The sequence below is a fragment of the Schistocerca americana genome, chromosome 2 (assembly GCF_021461395.2).
Source record: "Schistocerca americana isolate TAMUIC-IGC-003095 chromosome 2, iqSchAmer2.1, whole genome shotgun sequence".
Taxonomy (NCBI): domain Eukaryota; kingdom Metazoa; phylum Arthropoda; class Insecta; order Orthoptera; family Acrididae; genus Schistocerca; species Schistocerca americana.
This window is the reverse complement of record NC_060120.1, coordinates 616,025,585-616,041,735: the sequence shown is the minus strand read 5'-3', so window position 1 is coordinate 616,041,735 and position 16,151 is coordinate 616,025,585. Positions and strand designations below refer to the sequence as shown.

Here is a 16,151-nt window from a genome sequence, read left to right as displayed (position 1 = left end):
GTTGTGGGTAAAGTATGTGGTAGGCTTCAGTTTATTGGTGGAATACTAGGGAAGTGCAATCAGTCTACAAAAGAGATTGCTTACAAGTCACGCATGCTATCCATAACAAGAATATTGCTCAGGTATGTGGGACCCATACCAAATGGGACTAACAAGGGATACTGAATATATACAGAGAAGGGCAGCACAAATGGTCACAGGTTTGTTTAATCCATGGGTGAGTGTCACAGAGATACTGAAGGAACACAACTGGAAGATCCTTGAAGATAGACATAAGGTATCCCAAGAAAGTTTATTAACAAAGTTTCAAGAACTGGCTTTAAATGAGGACCCTAGGAATATACTACAGTCACCTACATATCACTTGCATAAGTATCATGAGAATAAGATTAGAATAATTACTGAATGCACAGAGGCATTCAAACAGTCATTCTTCCCATTCTTCATATGTGAATGGAACACAAAGAGACACTAATAACTGGTACAATTGGACGTACTCTCTGCCAAGCATCTCATAGTGGTTTGCAGAGTATATATGTAGATGTAGACTTCATATTCAACTCATTTCTGAGCTTACTGCCTAATGGGTCACCATCAGCATTGACTTTGTCCACAAACTAACATTCCAGTGCAATGTCAGTCATTACTTGTTAGGGCATTCCAGTTCAAAGCCAGTAATCACCCTTCTAGGACATTTCAGTGCTTCAACAATTGCCTGTAGGGCTGAACAGAATAGTTCCGACTCACATTCCAAGAAACTATTATTGTATTTTGTTTATTAGCCTAAATAAACTTCCACTGCTATTGGCTTCCTGTCAATCACAGTGTGTTATTCTCCTTGGCCATGAACACTATACTATCACTCATTTATTACAATGCATCTAGCAGCCCATCATTCCAAATTGGAGTGTTCAATCTGTGCTTCTACTATGACTCGATTTTATTATTTATCTGACCACGTACTGCACCCTACAGACATCTCATATTACTTTACTTTTGTCATCAGCTATCCTTATTCGCGTCAATCTCTCCATTTTAGAGCAACACATACCCCCAACATTTTCAGTCAGTGGTTTTCTATTCTAATCTCTAACTTTCACTAAAATTTTTGCCCTCTATGGGTTCCTCAAGTACACTGCCAGACAAAACAAGTGAAGTATTCAGAAAGGGAAGAGGCAACTTCATGGGTTGAGAGGATAAGCAATGTTATTTCACAGGTTACAAAATACAATCAAATTTATAAAGAACTTGGTAGTACAGGCCCACTTTCAGTATGACATTGCAATTCTCTGAAAGCATGCACCAAATCAGCAGGGAAGAATGTCATAAAGCTGAAGTATCCTCTCCTGAGGCCAGCTGGTTCACACCGGTCGTAAAAGATTCTTGATACTGGAACTTACAGAGTGGACTTCCAAACTGCTCCCACATGTTCAACTGGGGACAGATCTGGAGATCTTGCTGCATGCAGAAGCACCTCAACATAATGCAGACTGTTCATAGACACACGTGCCTTATGTGGACAAACATGCCCTATCGCACACACTGTTTTCATTGAACAAGGGGAAATCCAGGATGGAATAAAAAGAATATGAACAGAATAGATTGTTATCACCACATAGAGGAGGCACTGAATGACTGACAGTCACAATGAAAATGGAATACGAACAACGAGGGAGGAAGATTAGGGTCTAAGGGTATAACAACAAGTTGAATACAAAGTAAAAACTCAGATTGGGGAAGGACAGATGAAGAAATTGGCCCCCTTATTTCCAAATGAACCATATTGGCATCTGCTTTCAGCATTTCTAAAAAACCACAGAAAAAAATCTAGACGGCTGTGAGGGGATTTGAACTATTATCCTTCTCAGTGTTAATTCTGTGTCTTGCCACTGCACTACCTTGTATGCCTATAAGGGGTGAACAGAGAGATGTTCATTTTGAACTCAAAAGCAAGCATGAAACAAGGAAAACTGTACACATGTACTGTATTCAGTGTTGGACAAATGGGTTACAGTGGAACTACATAGTGCCTGTACCACCTTCGGTACTCGGGAAGATTTAATAAAGGCAATGATGAGTTAGACCACTCTCAGTTTTTTAAGTCCACTATCGGTAAATCAGCTCACAGGTGGTACCTCCCTGACTGACAAAAGCAAATTATCAGCAGCAGAGCCAAGAATAAGGTGAGTAGGAAGGATAAAATCATGGTTCAAACAAACGAAACCAGGCTTTATTCCTTTGTGTCGTTAGTAAAGCCTCAGTGGGGTGGGTACACAATAAAATACAAGAGCTCATGGAAAACAAAAAGGTACACTCTTTGACATAAAAATCTGGCCTGTGGTCATCTCTGCAGATTCTAAGTCTGCACCGATCACAACACGGGGCAAGTAACATGGCCACGCTGATACTTCCGTAAGTCCAGCTGCCTGAAAAATCTGGCAACACTCTAGGCTGTGACAGGTCCTGGAGGAAGTCTCTTCTTATGTTTGAGTTGTTATGACTTACCTGCACATGTGATCTAGAGGTAAATAGTTTGTTGCTCATAGTCTAACTGCAACGTCTCACAGTCAAAACTGCTTGTAGCACCTTTCATCTGAATGCTGAAGTCCAGAATGTAATGGTAGCACAGCTACAATGCATTTCTCTTTCTCACACACCAGTAATAACAGTTCTATGCAGTAACATTTTTGCAACAGATTTCATGACAGTCAGTCTGCCTTTGAACACCACAGACATCAGACCTCTCCATGACCCATTTGCTGGTTCCAGGGAGCTGCTACTACAGCGGCACTGTGCTTCCTTGCCCTCTGTCAAAAGCATTAGCAACTGCTCATTGCATTAGAGAGTATAAAATGGTTTACTGTTGTTAAGTAATGCCCCACAAAATAAGTATATTATTTGCATTTCATGTTCAATAGCAATGGAGGCAGATGACCCATTTTTCTATGATGGGTATTGTATTAACCAATATACAAGACCTGAATATGGATCAAAATTAATTTTATATTTTCTGATCCAATCAGAATACTTTACCATATTGTTTGATGTTATCATGAATGTTTTGTATCTTATTTCTTTTCCATTTATAGGTGATTCTTCAAGCAATTTTTCATCAGGAATACATATTTTTCTGTCAAGCCACAGTGAGTAACTGTGGTGTAACAAGTTTTACGGCCATTGTTTGATTTCTTTCAGTAAATGTATGTGATAAACTGTGTGAATACCTTGCAGTGCATGCTCTATAGCAATGAAGGCACACTGCACATTGAGGTCCACATAATGATTCATGGAGAACTTAACACAGATCAAAAGTGATATTTAAGGTACTGAAATAGATTTGAACCAACGAAACTGTTCATTTTTTAAGCTACCCAGAGTGGAAGGAAGTTGCTAAGGCCAGTGTCAGAAAACCTCTTCAGGGGTACCTAATACCTATTACATGGGTTTAGCCCAGAGTGACAGTATTCACTTCATAACTATTCCCCCAAAATATGGGTCTTTAGTCACAAACAACACAAATTTGTGTCACTGACGGACAAGTTGAAGTTCTTCAGAGACGTCTGCGTACTGAAGTAGCTTGGTATTCATGAGGCATATAGTTACAGCCATTAATAGAGATAACTGAGTCAACCTTGTGGGAAGACTTGATGTGTAAAGATTTTCTTCAGCTTTTGGCAAAAAAAAAAAAACACACTCCAAAAACCTGTGATGCTATTAAATAAAATAGAAAACAGGAATCTAGAGTGGATTGGTCTACATCATGATTAGAACTAAGAATTCATGCTGCTCTTGCATCACAAAACGTGTGGAACCACAGAGGTAACACCATGTTGCTAGGAGTGGGTCTCTCTCAGCGCAGAATTTGTCCCTGAGCCTCATACTGAAATGTAAAACACAAGAACAATAGTTACTTAATTGAAGTATGACATTTGTGGAGTCCAAAAATTAAATTTCCTCTCCCTGTGTCTTGTCTTACAAGAAGGTTAAGTAGCATAAGTCGGCAAAGTGGAAAGGGAATGCTTAGAGAATTTAGTGGAACTATTCAGGACCAGACACAGATGTAAATGCTTTGTCATAGGGTTGCCAAATATTTACAACTATGTTGCCAAGTTTTAGATTTACTAGGGGCCGCTGTGTAGTGAAATGCTTGTCATGCATATCTTATACAGGCTCTCAGAGTAATCTTCTGATACTTTCTGTCACCTTTCAGGCTGTCTGTATAGCCTTTCAGGCTGTCTTCTAGATTTAATCTAGAATTCCTCATTTTTGAAGATTTCTGACATGGGAAGGGAATGTTAATGATGGTATATTGTAATTTCTGTGGAGGGATAGCAAAACTGGTGAATTTAGTTACTGCTCATGTTGCATATGGCATGTGAAATTTTGTGGTGTATAACTTCCATCAAGAAATACAAATGAATAAAACTCTTAGTGTGATAGTTTGCAATGAAAATTATTTCATTGGAATAAAAAGTAGTTGAAAATCAATCTTGCCCCACACATCATGATATAATAAGATGAAAAACACTTTGCACTTTGAAACTGACTGTCTCTGTGTGTAGTCTTGTGCCACATGGAAATAGAATTTCGCAACTACCATGAGAATGCCAAATTATACTGGTGGGGGTGGAAGCAAGAAGAATTGCAGTTAACTAATTAATCAATGCCATGCAGTAATCAGTTCATAGAAGGATTCAGAAGAGAAGAACCTGAAAATTATGGTCATTAACTAAACCTTAAATGTGGGCTGTGTGCAATTCTGTGACTTCGTAAGTTTTTCATTTTGAGATCTATACATACTAGCTTGTTCATAGCTGTCATAATGCTGCCTTCTAATTTAGTCCCTAAATGATGAAAAGAAACCGAATCCACAGCACTGATGGTTCCTTCGAATCTTTCCAGTTAATTTTTTTGTGTATTGTTACTTGGTCCTTGCAAGCCAAACAAACAGATGAGTTTCCAACTCATTTCTGTTTTCAATGGAGTAATATACTGATGATGAAAAAATTGATGAAATGTATGACGAGATAAAAGAAATTATTCAGGTAGTGAAGGGAGATGAAAATTTAATAGTCATGGGTGACTGGAATTCGTCAGTAGGAAAAGGGAGAGAAGGAAACATAGTAGGTGAATATGGATTGGGGGGAAGAAATGAAAGAGGAAGCCGCCTTGTAGAATTTTGCACAAAGCATAACTTAATCATAGCTAACACTTGGTTCAAGAATCATGAAAGAAGGTTGTATACCTGGAAGAATCCTGGAGATACTAAAAGGTATCAGATTGATTACATAATGGTAAGACAGAGATTTAGGAACCAGGTTTTAAATTGTAAGACATTTCCAGGGGCAGATGTGGATTCTGACCACAATATATTGGTTATGAACTGCAGATTGAAACTGAAGAAACTGCAAAAAGGTGGGAATTTAAGGAGATGGGACCTGGATAAACTGAAAGAACCAGACGTTGTACAGAGTTTCAGGGAAAGCATAAGGGAACAATTGACAGGAATGGGGGAAAGAAATACAGTAGAAGAAGAATGGGTAGCTCTGAGGGATGAAGTAGTGAAGGCAGCAGAGGATCAAGTAGGTAAAAAGACGAGGGCTAATAGAAATCCTTGGGTAACAGCAGGAATATTGAATTTAATTGATGAAAGGAGAAAATATAAAAATGCAGTAAATGAAGCAGGCAAAAAGGAATACAAACGTCTCAAAAATGAGATCGACAGGAAGTGCAAAATGGCGAAGCAGGGATGGCTAGAGGACAAATGTAAGGATGTAGAGGCTTGTCTCACTAGGGGTAAGATAGATACTGCCTACAGGAAAATTAAAGAGACCTTTGGAGAGAAGAGAACCACTTGTATGAATATCAAGAGCTCAGATGGCAACCCAGTTCTAAGCAAAGAAGGGAAGGCAGAAAGGTGGAAGGAGTATCTAGAGGGTTTATACAAGGGCGATGTACTTGAGGACAATATTATGGAAATGGAAGAGGATGTAGATGAAGATGAAATGGGAGATAAGATACTGCGTGAAGAGTTTGACAGAGCACTGAAAGACCTGAGTCGAAACAAGGCCCCGGGAGTAGACAACATTCCATTAGAACTACTGACGGCCTTGGGAGAGCCAGTCATGACAAAACTCTACCATCTGGTGAGCAGGATGTATGAGACAGGCGAAATACCCACAGACTTCAAGAAGAATATAATAATTCCAATCCCAAAGAAAGCAGGTGTTGACAGATGTGAAAATTACCGAACTATCAGTTTAATAAGTCACAGCTGCAAAATACTAACGCGAATTCTTTACAGACGAATGGAAAAACTGGTAGAAGCGGACCTTGGGGAAGACAGTTTGGATTCCGTAGAAATGTTGGAACACGTGAGGCAATACTAACCTTACGACTTATCTTAGAAGAAAGATTAAGAAAAGGCAAACCTACGTTTCTAGTATTTGTAGACTTAGAGAAAGCTTTTGACAACGTTAACTGGAATACTCTCTTTCAAATTCTGAAGGTGGCAGGGGTAAAATACAGGGAGCGAAAGGCTATTTACAATCTGTACAGAAACCAGATGGCAGTTCTAAGCGTCGATGGGCATGAAAGGGAAGCAGTGGTTGGGAAAGGAGTGAGACAGGGTTGTAGCCTCTCCCCGTTGTTCTTCAATCTGTATATTGAGCAAGCAGTAAAGGAAACAAAAGAAAAATTCGGAGTAGGTATTAAAATCCATGAAGAAGAAATAAAAACTTTGAGGTTCGCCGATGACATTGTAATTCTGTCAGAGACAGCAAAGGACTTGGAAGAGCAGTTGAACGGAATGGACAGTGTCTTGAAAGGAGGATATAAGATGAACATCAACAAAAGCAAAACGAGGATAATGGAATGTAATCAAATTAAATCGGGTGATGCTGAGGGGATTAGATTAGGAAATGAGACACTTAAAGTAGTAAAGGAGTTTTGCTATTTAGGAAGTAAAATAACTGATGATGGTCGAAGTAGAGAGGATATAAAATGTAGACAGGCAATGGCAAGGAAATCGTTTCTGAAGAAGAGAAATTTGTTAACATCGAGTATAGATTTAAGTGTCAGGAAGTCGTTTCTGAAAGTATTTGTATGGAGTGTAGCCATGTATGGAAGTGAAACATGGACGATAACCAGTTTGGACAGGAAGAGAATAGAAGCTTTTGAAATGTGGTGCTACAGAAGAATGCTGAAGATAAGGTGGGTAGATCACATAACTAATGAGGAGGTATTGAATAGGATTGGGGAGAAGAGAAATTTGTGGCACAACTTGACTAGAAGAAGGGATCGGTTGGTAGGACATGTTTTGAGGCATCAAGGGATCACAAATTTAGCATTGGAGGGCAGCGTGGAGGGTAAAAATCGTAGAGGGAGACCAAGAGATGAATACACTAAGCAGATTCAGAAGGATGTAGGTTGCAGTAGGTACTGGGAGATGAAGGAGCTTGCGCAGGATAGAGTAGCATGGAGAGCTGCATCAAACCAGTCTCAGGACTGAAGACCACAACAACAACAACAACAACAACAACAATATACTGTTGGCTTAAAGCTCTCTCTTAGATCAAAATCTGATCTAAGGTGCAGGTGGAGCGGGCTACAGGTATCCGTGAGGACACTGAGAGCTGTCCATGAAGTTCTTGATATTGCTAGCGCAGTTGAGACTTGGAACAATTGCTAACATTGTTTGGCACCTCATGATTGTTCACTCACTTTCAGGATTGGTGCCGAGTGATTCTGCTACATTCTTTAAATATTCTCTTTTCTTACTGATGAAGTAATCTAAATAGTCATTGTGTTTATAGACACTGCAATTGTAGATTTAATTTTTCAGAACCTAATAAGGTAATTCCACACAAATATTTCAACTGGTTTTGTATTTCATTTTGTTAACTGTCTGCATTAACTACCATGAGAGCAATGGCAGAGCACTAAATGGAGCGGTGTCATGTTTGCTCCAAAGCACCATGCTTGTCTCGTGATCTAAGGCAATCGTAGTTGCTGGTTCAGATGTCATTGTACTACCAATGAAGATCAATTCAGCTTTTTTTTTTCTTAGTTTCATTCACTTTTCATTTCCATTGTTAATCATCAACCTTCATCTGTAAGGTAATAAATTTTATTCATTATTAGTTTGTTATTGTTAATCATTCACTCACAAGAGATATCTTATCCATATTTGGTACTGAGCACATGATCGGCGAATTTGGAAAAATGTTTCACCACCCAGAATACCCATTATTTACCTCAGTATCTCGTTTCCAGGGCAACTGGAAAAGCGCAAAAACAATCAGTGCCAATGGGAAGCCGGTGACACAAGCAGAACTCTGCAAAAAATTTTGTTTATTTAATACCGTATATAATACTGGGCAGAATAACATGCACGAGTGAGCCAACGGATGAAGGAGTAGTGGAGAAAAGGAAAGAAGAGAACTTTTGAAAGTGAAGGAAGTTGTGTAAATGTAGCCCATAGACGGCTGCAACGAAAACAAATAAATAAATAAACTGTATGACTGATAAATTCATGTTACAGTATATTACTCAACAATCGAATAGGTAATATGAACTCTATCCCTGCTACAGATAGCTACGAATAAGTTACTACAACAATGGTTTACCACTGACTCATCTGCTGGTTGTACTGTTACAACTGTAAATAGAACTGTACTGTATTCATTGGTCCTGTTGTCTACAAAGCAGCTTATGCACAAGACATTGGACAAGTCAAGTTATAAGCATACAACTGAAAGTCATTCGTAGGCCTACTTATTTAAGCTTACAATAATACACTTTATACATAGGTATCTATATAACACACTTCATAAATTTAAATATTCTTCAATGGAGTAAAAGCAGTGGTGCTATAAATGTGACTTTAGAGATTTACCAAAGGTATTCACCTCAGTAATAGCTTTTATGTTTTCAGGAAGTTTGTTATAAAGCTTAACTCCCATGTGAAAAGTACCTACCTGGCACAGAGTTGTGCTGATTTGGGTTATATGTAAGTTTCAGTATGTCTGGTAAAGTGATCATGTACATCACAGTCTGCAGTCCTTACCTATTACATTTATTTTAATGAATGAAAGGGTTTCCATAATGTATACACATGGTAATGGAGGAATACCAGATTTCTTAACAGAGGTTTGCAGGAGTCTCAAGGCTAGCACCCAAACAAGAATCTAATTGCCCTTTTTTGAAGTTTTAAAGTGCTATTAGCTGTTTTAGAATTTCCCCAGAAAGAGAGCCAATATCTAAGACGAGAATAAAAGCAGGCATGATATGCTTTCATTACTGTTTTCTCACTACAGCATGATTTTAGTGAGCAAAGAAGGTAACATGTTTTGCTCAGTTCTGCATTGAAATATTCAATATGATTATTCCATTTTACATTGCTCTATAGCCAAAGTCCTAAGAATTTGGTTTCAGTACTGTTACCAACTACTTCGTCATTGATGGAGACCAATGGGATAAACATGTCCCTGTTAGGAGCATTGTAGAATTTTAGTGCAATGTTATTTTTTTACTATTTATTACAAGCTGATTATTCTGTGACCAGCTGCTAAGTTGCTTTGTGACCATGTTTACTTTCTGCTGTAACTGTCCATGGCTGTCTCCTTTTAGTGGAATTGTGATGTCATATGGAAATATGATTGTTTTATGTGCAACAACATTTAAGATTAGATCATTTATGTACAGAAGGAAAGAAGGAGTCCCATTGCTCATCCTTGGGGTACACCGCATTTAATTTGTTTATAGCCAGTTAAATGTTCAGAGACAGTTTTTAGTTTGATATTTGTGTGCTTGATGCATACTGTCTGCTTACGATTAGCCAGGAAGGAACTGATCCAGTTGTTGGACAGACCACGAATACCATACGTTTCAAGCTTTGATAGCAGAATTTTATGATCCACCACATTAAAAGCTTTTGACAGGTCAATAAATACTCCTGTTGATTCTTATTTTTTGTCCATCAGGTTTAGGATGGAACTGATGCACTCATAAATAGCAGTTGCCGTTGACCTCTTATATCTGAATCCATGTTGATCATTACATAGGATGTTGTTTTTATTTATAAATTTCTTAAGAGGAAATTGTGATGGGTCTGTAGTTGTTTACATTATCTTTCTCATATTTCTATATACTGGAATAACTTTTGCTGTTTTCAATACAGCAAGGAAAGTGCCTGCCTGAAGTGAGCAGTCATGTAAGTTCGTGAGTATTTCAATTAGGTTTGATGCACTCTTCTTTAATATTGTTGCAGGTGCACCATGAATGCCTGCAGATCTGGAATTTTTTGGTCCTTTCATTGTTTTAGCTACTTCATCTTGTGAAACAGAACTGGTGTACATTGATCCTCTACATGCACTTATTTTGTATACATTTGCCTGGGTGCTCTTATGTAAGTTTGATTGTAAAATATTATCAGCAACACACGTGAAAAAATTATTAAATGTGCTGGCTACTTCTAAGGGATTTGTCACTTTTTTTTGTTTTCTGTGACAGTGTTATATTTTTGAAAAGATTTTTTATATTTTCCAGATTCTTTTTTTTATAACACTCCACATAGCCTTTGCTTTATTAGCTGAATTATAAATGTTTTCACCATTATGCATTATTTTTGCTGCTTTTGTTACTTTTCTTAATATTTTGGAGTATTTTTTATAGTATGAGCATACTTCAGGTGAGGAATTTTTTGGGTTATATACTTCATGAAGTAGTTCTTTTCTTCTGGTGAAACCCTTATTCCCCTTGTGATTCAACTGCTGGTTCTAGAGATCCCCCATATGGTTACAGTTTTCAGTGGGAACGCAATTTGAAAGAAATAGGTTAATGTATCAATGAAGATGTTGAATTTTTCATTTATATTGTTCATTTTGTACATTTCTGACCATTTTTCTTTCTGTAATAAGCTGTTTAATTGGTTTACATTATCTTGATTATAACTTCTACATGAGGTTCTTCAAAGACATGTTGTTAATAATACTGCCTTTTACTTTTATGCTTAATATTTGAGCAAGATGGAAGGCTAAGTTTGATGATAATTTTGTTCTGGTGCTGTTCGAATGAGTTATGCCAATCGATAAATTAGGGTTTATTATGGCTTTATTTACACAGCTACATGAAATTTCGCTTGTGGCATTCAATTTCAATAAATTCATAAGTGTTCCGGCATCCAGTACCTTGTGGGAGTAGGCGCACTGGTCTACTTTGAGGAAGAAACAACAACACACAAAAAAGAAACTGGAAAGACTCAAAGAGACCATCAGTGAGATGGATTGGATTCTTTTTTTCATTTAGGCACTAAACAAGAAGGTAACATTATGAAAGCAAAGAACAGGCTAAACAGAATGCATTGTATGCGTAGATCTCTACATGAAAATCACAGAACTGAACACAGCAGAAGTTTAAGGTTCAGTCAATAGCAATAAATTTTCAGGTTCTTCTCTTCTCAATTCTTAAATGAATTGATTACTACATGGCACTGACTAATTAGTTAACTGAATTTCTTCTTGCTTCCAACCCCACAAATACAATTTGGCATTCTCATTCTCATAGTAGTTGTGAAATTCTATGTGGCACAAGACTACACACACACACACACACACACACACACACACAGACACAGGCACGCGTACGCATTCACAGTCAATTCCGAGGTGCAAAGTATTTGACATCTTATTGTTTCATGATGTGTGTGGTTAAGGTTGACTTTCAATTACTTTTTCTTCCAATGAAATAAGTTTTTGTTGCTAACTATCAAAGTAAGCATTTTATACATTAGTATTTTGGAGAAATTGTAATCATGATGGAAAATTATACCCTTCTAAATTTCACACGCCATACGCTACATGAGCAGTAACTAAATTCCCTAGTTTCACTATTCCTCCACTGAAATTACAATATACCATCATTAACATTCCCTTCCCATGTCAGAAATCTTCAAAAATTAGCAATTCTAGATTAAATCTAGAAGACAGCGTGAAAGGCTATACAGACAGCCTGAAAGGTGACAGAAAGTATCAGAAGGTACTCTGAGAGCCCATACAAGATATACAAGACAAGCATTTTGCTACATAGCGGCCCCTAATAAATCTAAAACTTGGCAAAATGGTTGTAAATATTTAGCAACCCTGTGACAGAGCATTTTCTTCTGCATCTGATCCTGAATAGATCCACTAAATTCTCTTAGCATTCCCTTTCTGCATTGCTGAGTTATACTACATAACCTTCTTGTAAGACAAGACACAGGGAGATAAAATTTAATTTTTGGGCTCCACAAATGCCATTCTTCACTTAAGTAACTACTGTTCTTGTGTTTTACATTTCATTATGAGGCTCTGAGACCAATGCTGCACTGAGAGAGACCCACCAAAAGCTGAAGAAAAGTTTTACACATTAAGTCTTCTCATAAGCTTGACTCAGTTAGCTCTGTTGATGGTTGTAGATATCTGCCTCGTGAATACCAAGCTACTTCAGTACACAGATATCTCTGAAGAACTTCAACTTGTCCGTCAATGACACAAATTTGTGTTGTTTGTGACTAAAGACCCATATGTTGGGGGAATAGTTATGAAGTGAATACAGTCCCTCTGGGCTAAACCTATGTAATAGGTATTAGGTACCCCTGAAGAGGTTTGCTGATACCGGCCTTAGCAACTTCCTTCCACTCTGGGTAGCTTAAAAAATGAACAGTTTCGTTGGTTCAAATCTATTTCAGTACCTTAAATATCACTTTTGATCTGTGTTAAGTTCTCCATGAATCATTATGTGGACCTCAATGTGCAGTGTGTCTTCATTGCTATAGAGAATGCACTGCAAGGTATTCACACTGTTTATCACATACATTTACTGTAAGAAATCAAAGAATGACTGTAAAACTTGTTACACCACAGTTACTCACTGTGGCTTGACAGAAACATATGTATTCCTGATGAAAAATTGCATGAAGAATCACTTATAAATAGAAAATAAACAAGATACAAAACATTCATAACAACATCAAACAATATGGTAAAGTATTCTGATTGGATCAGAAAATATAAAATTAATTTTGAGCCATATTCAGGTCTCGTATATTGGTGTAATACAATACCCATCATATAAAAATGGGTCATCTGCCTCCATTGCTATCGAGCATTAAATGCAAATAATAGACTTATTTTGTGGGGCATTACTCAACAACAGCAAACCATTTTATACTCTCCGACACAATGAGCAGTAGCTAATGCTTTTGACAAAGGGCAAGGGAACACAGTGCCGCTGTAGTAGCAGCTGCCTAGAACCATCAAATGGGTCATGGTGAGGTCTGATGTATGTGGTGTTCAAAGGCAGACAGACTGCCATGAAATCTGTTGCAAAAATGTTACTGCATAGAACTGTTATTACTGATGTGTGAGAAAGTGAAACGCATTGTAGCTGTACTACCAATAAATTGTAGACTTCAGCATTCGGATGAAAGGTGCTAAAAAAAAAATAAAAAAATAAAAACCTGCTAGATCCTAGTCACGGACATGGCATAACAATTCAAACAGAAGAAGAGACATCCTCCAGGAACGGACTGAGCCTACAGTGTTCCAGGCTGTGCAGGTAGCTGGTAGGAATTAGCATTGTTGCCATGATACTTGTCTCATGTTGTGATTGGTGCAGACTTAGAATTGCTGCAGTCAGTGAGGTTTCACATCAAAATGTGTACTTGTACAAAGAAATGAAAGGAAAAATAAAAGCTGATGACTGAATAAAATGTGTAGCAAGAAACAGAAAAACAGAACTTCAAAGAAAAGATCTAATGTGGTTGAAGTACAAGAATAATAAATGCAAGGCAGGAGGAAAAAGTGTAAACTACCTGAACATTGGACCTAAAATATTATAACATGGAAATCATGCCACATTCATTTCAGTCACTTCCAGTCACTGAACTAACAGCAAAAAACAAATGATAATTTGAATCTGAAATCACGTATTTACTAAAGCTAGTCAATCACAATACATATTGGGATGCAGCACAGAATATTTCCTTTGTGTTTAAATAGAATGGCATTCCAGAATGAATTACATACCTTCCAGCAATTCCACATATTTCTTTTTTGCTCTCCTCTTTTTCTTTTTTGTTGCTGACTTTGATATTTCTGCAGTGTTAGTATGCGTGGAATGCAAACGAACTTGTGGTGCCAGTTGCACAAGATGTCGATAATCTGCAAAGTAATATTCTCACACAAAATCTGAGCAATAGAAATTTGTGAACAATCTAAAGTCCCACTGTTAGGAACAAGAATACTCTTTACAAACAGGACACACAGAAATTTTTTATAATATTGTATACAACCGAATGGCTTTTTTAATTACCATATGAGCCCACGAAACCATTACTGGTGTAAGTCAAAAATTGTTAATTTTGAGTCTGCACTCTGTTTACCACACAAATAGTGTAAGTGTATTGTCACTGTACTTTGTGTGGAGGGCAGCACTATCCAACAGAATACGACAGTAAATCCATAACAATGTTTGCATGTGTGGTACAAATTTGTCGTGGTGCAAGTGTGTCAGCAAGGTTGGCGACCACGACAGTTGAGTCCATTTGTTGTTTTGCACATTAAACCTTGTTTTGTAAACTTTATGATTGTTTTGTGTGAGTAAAAACATTCACGATTTCTACTAGTAGTGACTATGGTGATCCAGATAATGCACCAGGTGAAACAAATTCAACAGAGAATGAAACTGACAATGATACTACTAAAATTAAGACAATAACAGTTTTATTAACATTATTTTGTGTAGGGATTCTAGAGTTCTAATGAACATGATTGGGTATTCAGTTTTGCTTGTTTTTAGATAGCAAAAAAATGGCTCTGAGCACTATGGGACTTAACATCTGAGGTCATCAGTCCCCTAGAACTTAGAACTACTCAAACCTAACTACCCTAAGGACATCACACACATCCATGTCCGAGGCAGGATTCGAACCTGGGACCATACCGGTCACGCGGTTCCAGACTGAAGCACCTAGAACCGCTCGGCCACTGCTTTAGATAGCAAAAACTTTCTTCTCTCTCAAAATATGTTTAATAGCTATTGCTATTATTATTATTATTATGTGAGATGACTTACACCACCATTGCATCTACTGTCAACAAGATTTCAAACAGCTATATTTGCCATGGTTCTACCTATCATTGCTATTGCTGTCATAATGTTTTTTAATCAAGGTAATAATGTTAGGGAGGAATTCCTTTTATTTCTGGAGCTACTGAAAATACAGAAAATGTGGAAACACTTCATGAAGTGGAAAAGGATAGACAGAAGAAGAGAAAAACAGAGGGGAAACATGGAAATGGAATGTGAAACAAGCAAACACAAAAAAAAGTAGTTCTCAGCAAAACTTTTATACATAATGCAAACATTCAAAACAATGCAACAAACTAACTGATGAAAATAAAACAAGATGACTTTTTGGTCTATTCTGGAAAATGGTAGAATCGGCTAAACAAAATATTTGTGTGTGTGCTTGTTGAAGCATGTATCGATTCAGAAGAAGAGGTCACAAGATGGCAGCATAAAAAATAAAGGCATCACAAATGAAAATTATTTGAGTGCTGATAATGAGAGTGTTCTCGCATTTAAAAATTACATCATCAAAATGCTCCAAATATCAGATGGAATATTATTGAGCCTGTCCTCTGGGCTCCTAGGTCATATTTGGATCATTCCAGTGACTGGCAGAGAAGGTTGAGAAGACCAGCTTTGTGAATGAAATTTCAACAAAGTTCACAGTTTGCAGCATTGTACCCAGAAATGATTGTGGCCCCCTAATGATCCAAGTGGAAGGACTGAACCAGAAATTTCAAAAAGTCTATAACAAGCTAGGATGAGACATCTTGGACTTACACACCATGGGGCTGCAGGAAACCCAAAAGCATCTTTGTAACATTGAAAAAAATGCCTCCCACAAGTGGATGTATTAAAATCCTCAAGATAAACTGCCAAAGCATTCACAACAAAATGCCCGAGTTTGAAGTATTTGTGAAAAGCAGTGCAGCTAACATAAAATTAGGTACAGAAAACTGGTTGAAACCTGAAATTGATAGCAGTGAGATTTTTAGTGAAAGTTTAGGTATATATCAGAAGCATAGGCAAATGCTAAATGG

The 16,151-nt window shown here is 37.5% G+C and overlaps 1 protein-coding gene across 1 annotated transcript in view; it reads right to left on the bottom strand.

Annotated features, from left to right (window-relative positions):
* LOC124595695 (DNA-directed RNA polymerase, mitochondrial) overlaps window positions 1-16,151 on the bottom strand; it is a 294,066-nt gene that overhangs the window by 263,729 nt on the left and 14,186 nt on the right. The window contains exon 2 of the mRNA XM_047134553.1: window positions 14,067-14,201. Within this exon, the coding sequence (XP_046990509.1) occupies window positions 14,067-14,201 (135 nt within the window). The remainder of the gene's footprint in view (window positions 1-14,066; window positions 14,202-16,151) is intronic.